Consider the following 7,558-nt stretch of genomic DNA (forward strand, 5'->3'; position numbering starts at 1 on the left):
TCTAGGTAGGCAAAATCAGTTTGGTCCTTACAAATGCAGTGTAGAAAAGACCATTCCTCAGAGGGATGGCCTGACCGTGTGGTCACTGACTGCATGGGCAGCATGTTTGCTTCTTGAAAAATGATACATGTCAACTTCATACAGTGTCCCAGGAGTGTAACAGCATCGTCAGTCTGCTGAGAAACACAGACATAGGCCTATAAAGGGGAACGTAGTAGCTAGGACACACAGAGAGGGTCGCTTATACAACTTACGTTCTAGAACAAAACTATAAAACGAATGAGAGCAGGCGATAGGCAGTGTTTTCAAGTAACACCCACTCACTAAGGCAAGCTATTTGTCTGTCGAACCCCAAGACATACAACACAGTAGTAAAGAATATGAAAATAGATGGTAAATATACATTTTTAATCCATCCATAAACTCAAGTTACCATGGTAAGAAAGTAATGGTGGTGGGTGGTGGTGGTGGTGGTGATGTGCTGTGGAGTCGGTTCGTCTCATAGCAACCCTCCATTGGGTTTCCAAAGTTGTCCATCTTTACGGGAGCAGAAAGCCTCATCTTCCTCCTGTGGAACCGCTGGGAGTTTGGAACTGCTGACTTTGAGGTTAGCAGACCGACTCGCAACCACTACACTACCAGAGCTCCTTTCAAAAGCAATAGGGATTTTAATAAAGTCCAGTGAACTCAAAGGCCAAGACCTTGGGACTAGCCTTCTTCCGTTTCTGCCCACCGGGACAGAGGAAGGTTCAGGTCCTTTAGTGTATGACAGATGTATTTCTAGTTAAAGACTGAAGTCAGGTCGCCTCTAGCAGAGTTCCGAGTGAGTTCTTCTGACGTCTCTTTTAATAGATAGATAGCATTGGGGGTGAAATAGGTAAGCTTAGGGATCACAGTTTCTCACCTGTGAAAAGTGTGATAACATTTTACAAAAATAAATGTAAAATTTAGTTAAAAAGACATGTAGTGTTGGGTGACTCTTACTGTTAAGTGCCATCGAGTCGGTTCCAACTCGTAGTGACCCTGTATAGGGTTTCCAAGGCTTGCCTCATTCTCCCTCAGAGCTGGAGACCTTCCAGTACGTATATGGAGTCACCACGCTCCCAAATGTTACTTTACTGTTGTTGTTAAGTACCATCGAGTCAATTCCGACTGCCAGCGGACCCTGTATAGGGTTTCTAAGGAGCGGCTGGTGAATATAAAGCATTGACCTTGAGGTCGAATGCTTATCCTAGGGCACCACACCAAGACTCCAGGCTTACTTTAGGGGGACTATTTAAAACCTCCCAAGTATTCTTCCCTACTAACAGGTATGAGTTACATTTTCAGAACAGGTATAAAGGAAAAAATAAAAGTTATTTTGCATGTTGTTAAGTGCTGTCGAGTCAGCTCTGACTCATAGCGACCATGCATAGGGTTGCCAAGGAGCAGCTGGTGAGTTTGAACCGCCAATCTTGTGGCTGAAGTCGACCTTGCGGTCGAGTGCTTATCCTTCAGTGCCATGCCAGGACCCCTTTTTGCCTGTGCACCTCCACATAGCATTCCCTCCTCTGATTATGGGTTTCTGTAGAAATTCTTTGATCACCGTAACTGTAGGACAAAGCCCTATTGGAGGAATGAATCGGTTTCCTGAAAAACTCACACGAGCTAACGTTGGATCTCTTGAGGATCTGTGGATTCAAAGTGTGAATGAAGTAAGGGGTGACGACAGATCGTGATCAGTTTTATAACAGCGTTGTTCTGTAGACTAAATAGTGGTTACTGGTATTGTTCTAACTTTAAATGCTCAGTGTTTACTTTTATTCCGTTAACTCTAAACAGAATTCTGGAGTACAGTGTTCAGTGTAAAAAGAAAAAAGTACTTTCACTAGTTTCTCTGGATTATAGCTCAAATTAAAATGGCTTTTAGGCACCAATTTCTGTTTAAGACCCAAAATTAAACAGAATAGAAATATTAACAATACTAGACACTGATCTAAAATAACTATAAAATTAAAATCTGAAAGAGACTGTATTAATAATGAATACTATAAGGCACGAGGAGCTCTGGTAGCATAGTGGTTACGAGTCCGGCTACTAACCTCAAGGTCAGCAGTTCGAAACTACCAGCTCTTTCATGGGAGAAAGATGAAGCTTTCTGCTCCCGTAAAGATATACAGCCACGGAAACCCTATGAGGTTGCTATGAGTCAGAACCTCCTCCATAGCTCACCACTACCACCATAAGGCACTGTCTATAAACAAGCAGGAGTCCTGGTGTAGTGCTGTAGGATAAGCACTGGACTACAAGATTGGTTTAAATCAATCACAAGGTGAATGGTTCAAACCCACCAGCCACTTTTCAAACATTCTAAACATTTCAAACATTCTAAACAGGGTCGCTATGCGTCAGAACTGACTCCTCCGGCACTAAACACTTAACAACATACTTAACACCAGTAACATTTACATTTTGTAACAGGTGGTATGGGAACTCCTGGTGTAGACAAGTCAGGTGTAAGATCCTTGCCCAGCAGAAAGCAAACAAGCTTTGCATGGGGAGAACTACATCTCATCTGCCAAACCACTGGAAATCCTGGCCCAGTCGCGTTGACCGATCACCAAGTCCAATACGGTTCATCATTTTGTTGGGAGCTTGTTGTCAAATGTTTCAACACCTCAGCAGAGCACATCAGCAAAGCTTATCTGTAGATGATAAAACTTTAATTGGCTGTTATTCATTTATAACAACATTATAAAAGAGTGGATGGGAATTACAGACAAAATGTGAACTCAACTGTGGTGTGGTGGTGGTGATGTGCCGTGGAGGAGGTTCTGACCCATAGCGACCCTGTACAGGGTTTCCATGGCTGTAAATCTTTATGGGAGCAGAAAGCTTCCTCTTTCTTCCGCGAAACGGCTGGTAGTTTCCAACTGCCGACCTTGGGGTTCGCAGCCCGATTTCATAACCCCTAGGCTGCCAGAGCTCCTGAAGACAAATACAGTTCATTCAAACTTAATTAGCTGGAATACTTTAAAATACTGTGATTAACCTTTTTAGAAAGCATTAGACATAATACGGTATTACCAAACTTACAATATTTGACTTTAGATTTACAATTTAGTTATTAGTCATTTTAGTTAGTAATTTTACGTAAGTGACTAGATTTATTAAAATTACCTTGCTGGAATCTATACTAATTTACTGATAAATAAACTGAGCATTGTTGTTAAGTTGTTCCCACCCCTAGCGACCTTGTATAGAGTTTCCAAGGAGCGATTGGTAAGCTTGAACTGCCAACCTTGAGGTTCAGACGGAGCTTGCAGTCCAGTACATTAACTCCTAGTGCCACATCAGCTTATTTTTAAAAAGCACATGCCTTAGAAAACCCAATATCCTTTGTCCTGGGAGTCAGGTTATTTAAAGAATGAATTAAACCTGTAAACCAGTAAGGAAAAGAAAATCTCTTAATGACAAGAAAGCCGCCTCTTTATTTTAGGCTGTTAGCAGTGAAGCTTCTGTAAAGATCTAGAGCTCCACCCATCAGCCAAGGGGTCTAAGGCCCTGTGTTCTGTTCGTGTCTCCTGACAGGGTGACAAGGACTTCCCCCCGGAAGCCGCACAGGTGGCCCACCAGAAGCCACACGCCTCCATGGACAAGCATTCCTCTCCCAGGACTCCGCACATCCAACAGCCTCGAAAGTGAGCTGGTGTCGAGGAGCCCAGGCCCTGACCCACCCCCACCTCGATGTTTACCCCACACGGCGAACTGGCATCTTCCCCCCAAACACAGCTCCGCTGGGAAATCTAAGACAAAACAAAGCTTTCCTTTCTTCGCCTGTAATTTCCCTAGAAACGGAGTCCAGCCACGTTAGATATGTACGGAGAGTCCCCGTTAGATGGTATTCTGGGGATCATTGTCCCCGGGTCTCCCTCCCCATCTTGGTCTAAGAACACCAATTGCTGTTAAGTTGAATTCCATTCCTGCCGAACCCATATGTGTCAGAGTAGCATTATGCTCTGGATTTTTCAGAAGGGGATCACCAGCCCTTTATTCTGAGGGGCCTCTGTGTAGACCGGAACCTCATATTAGTTCCGTGTGTTAAACGTTTGTGCCGCTCAGTGACTCGTTAGTCTAATCAGCTCGAAATTCCACATTCCAACATAGCTACAGAAATGTGCCCCCGGACCCCCATGCACATTTCCTTGCGGCCCCTCCCTTAGTCAGTGTCTCCTGCTCCCCGGCAGGTGGCTTTGCGGGCCCTGAAGAAACAGCACCTCTCCTAGGGGCCCAGTTTGCCCAAGCAGACTGATGGTGTTTGCTGGGGTCCACAGTGGCTCTCTGAGCAGCTGCCACACCTCCAGCCCAGCTGGGAGACCCCTGTCACCACTGCCCTCAGAAGCGTGCCTACAATTCCCTGAAGGAGCGGAGCTGGGACCTCGCAGGCCACGCCCACTCAGGTCCCGTGGTCCCAGGCACATCCGCCCCAGAAATTAAGCATCAGCATAGTTTTCTGCGTTGCAGCCAGATGGTCACGTTATGTCCAAAGCGCTTTTCTCGTTGTCTGTGGGCGCTTGATCAATGAACGCAAAATGGCTTCTTTTAATGAGTTTATCGATTGTTAATTTCAAGAATAATAATGACTCTAATAAATTTCTTGCATTTCTCCTTGGGGTTGTTTTTTCTTTATCCACGTATTTCAGAGGTTTGTGCCGTATGTTGCTTGTGTTGCCAGATGGTTGCAGTAGAAAGACGTACGTGCTTCCCTGGCCAGTATTCTCATAGATCCTTCAGTGACACAAAGCGGAGGGGTTGGACTCCTGGGTCCTTCAAACTCGCACAACCAAGAGCTGCTGGTTACCGTACTCAGAGTGTCTGACTGGTCCAGCCTCCGACCTTGGCCCAGCAGGCCTTTGGGATCAGACAGTGTCAGCAGAAGAGTGGCCTGGGCCGCTGGGCCTTACAGGACATCTGCCTCTACCAGCAGGCCCCCACAGTCCCTGGAAGTAAGAGATCCGGAATCTAATCAGATGTGATGGGAGGGCCCTAAAGCTGTTGGTCAGGAGACCCAGCTCAGCGTGGTGGTCCCAGCCTGCCACCAGCCCTGACCTCTCCGCAGCCGTGGGGCCGCCGCTGGGTCCCATCTCCAGTCCTACGGCCTGTCCATCAGGCTGGGAGTGAGGCGCTGGCTCCATCCTCAGTAGATCAGTGGTGGTGGGCACAAGAGCCAGACACAACAAATGAGGAACGGAGCTGTCCCCAAGACCGGCCACACCATTAATAAAGATTGTCAACCACAAGTTCACACCTTTTGAATAGCTCACTTCACTTGGGAAATTGCTTTTCTAAGCAAACTAATTTCTCAGCAGGCGCTGAGCAGGAGGAGGGTAGACAGGGCTGTGGCAGGAGGTGGGGTGGGGCAGGGGCGAGGGGTAGCTTTGGAGACTCACCTCAATTGTACACACTGAGGTTTGATGGCAAACAGGCTTTGACCCCGCTTGTCATTTTCTGTACAAGTCCTCCTTTGGTGGTGCCTGTCCCCATTCTACAGAGGAGAAAACTTAGCAAGTCAAAATGATCCGAGCCACTCTCAGCTAAGCAAGCATAGCTCAGAGTGGTTCAGATCATTCTGATGTCACAGAGCACCATCTCGTGGACTCTGCCACCTGCCAAGCCGGGACTGATGCTCCCAGGTGGTGGTGACAGCTAGGTGCCGTCCAGTGGGGCCCACACACAACGGAATGAACCATGGCAGGTCGTGTGCCTTCCTCGGTCACTGTGTTTGAGCTCATTGTCGCAAATGCTGTGTCGGACCATCTAGTTGAGGGCCTTTCTCTGGTGTGAGACTGGAAGCTCTGTCTCTGGTGTTTTAAATACGAGCAGGGTCACTCAGGGTGGACAGGGTCCAGCAGAGCTTCCAAACTAGGAAGGAGGACCTGGCCATCCACTTCTGGAAGAATTGGCCAGTAAACACCTTATGGAGAGCAACTTCCAGAGTCCCGTGACAGATGTTGTTCCAATGGGCTGTGGGGTTGGCACCGAGATGACCGGGAGGAGGGGCCGGCACAGCACAGAGGAGAGAGGGCCTCCAAGAAGAGCAGGTCTGTGACCAGGTGAGGCCAGAGCTTGGGAGGGAAACCCGCAGGGAACCTGATGAGCACTCTGAGTAGTCCTCATCATGGTGGTCATGGGAACCCTGGTGGCACTGCGCCTTAGGCATCAGGCTGCTGACCGTGGGCCAAAAATGAGGCCGTCTGCTCCTGTAAAGGTTTACAGCCTCGGAAACTGCCCTGCGGTGATGGGGCTGTTCTGACTCACAGTGACCCTGCATGGACTTTCCAAGGCTGTAACTTTACAGGAACAGACGGCTTCATCTTTCAGTCGTAACCCACTATGCTTAGCAGACACGGGATCAGAAAGGCGGGTCCCACAGGACGGCAGGGTGGGAAAGCCGTCTCTAGAGGAGTCTTCTGAATGCTGTCCCAGGCCAGACCCCAAAATGCAAGCTGCTCTCTGGGGCTCATCCTGACTCTCCCAAGACAAGGTTTGGACACAATATAACCTCCCGGGGTATACCGGGTGCCACATGACAGAGCCAGGGCTGGACCTAGGGAGCAGGAGCCTGGGCCCAGCGAGGTGCCGTGCTGATGCCCCAGGGATGGACCAGTCTCCGGGGGCCCAGGGATGGGGGTTGTCCACTCAGCACATTCATAAACCTGGGCCCACTTGTCAAACCTAATGCCTACCCACACCTTCAAAATCCTGGCCTATTGTGCTCCCGGTTCCTCCCTGGATTATTCTTGCTCCACTCCCCACCCCCCAGCACAGGGAGGGGGCATCTGTGGGGGACGCAGCTGCAGTTGTGACAAGCAGGTGTCAGGAGTTTGAGAATGAGCTTGCTGATCCGCTGGTGGGAACCAGACAAGCCAGTGTATCTGCCGGATCCCAGCCCCAAAACAAGGCCCAGTGAGGCCTGGGGGAGGGAGGCTCCCACTGCCCCCCCCCCCCCCCGCGCCCCCACTTCATGTATCCGGAAAGATTCACAGCCTCCGAAATAGGGAGAGTTCTACTCCGTCCTATAGGGTCCGGGGAGTCAGAATTGATGCCAATGAAGTGGGTTTGGTCTGGGGCATTTTTTAGACAAAATAACGTCCTGAGCTTCATCACCAGGTCTAGACTTTCTGAGCCAGACATGTCACACCCCCTTCCCCACATTATCCATTGGCTAGAAACTCAGGAGCCAGGGACTTAAAGTACTGCACTTTCAGGGGCTCACAGGGGAGACTGTGTGGTTAGCGGTCACTTTCTATTAGGTACACAGTCACCCCAATTCTGGCCACCATACCCAGAAACCAGAGAGGTGGGAGGCGGATTCAAGTATGTGTGACTCACAGGTCTTGACAACGTGTCTGTCACCTGAAAATCAGCCTTACCTGTGGAAGCCACATCCTGTGAGCACCACTTTCTCAACGGGGTGACCTGTGTCACAAGGACAGACTAGCTAGCCCTAGAAAGGCTGGCCTCTGCCCCCAGATAATAGCAACCAACAAACAATGTAGGATAGACACAAGATCCGCAG

General features: G+C 48.9%; 1 protein-coding gene across 1 annotated transcript in view; it reads left to right on the top strand.

Annotated features, from left to right (window-relative positions):
• DAP (death-associated protein) overlaps positions 1-3,684 on the top strand; it is a 58,422-nt gene extending 54,738 nt beyond the window's left edge. Inside the window, exon 4 of the mRNA XM_006876163.1 lies at positions 3,571-3,684. Within this exon, the coding sequence (XP_006876225.1) occupies positions 3,571-3,684 (114 nt within the window). The remainder of the gene's footprint in view (positions 1-3,570) is intronic.
• Positions 3,685-7,558: the final 3,874 nt, after the last annotated feature.

The sequence above is a fragment of the Chrysochloris asiatica genome, unplaced genomic scaffold (assembly GCF_000296735.1).
Source record: "Chrysochloris asiatica unplaced genomic scaffold, ChrAsi1.0 scaffold00358, whole genome shotgun sequence".
Taxonomy (NCBI): domain Eukaryota; kingdom Metazoa; phylum Chordata; class Mammalia; order Afrosoricida; family Chrysochloridae; genus Chrysochloris; species Chrysochloris asiatica.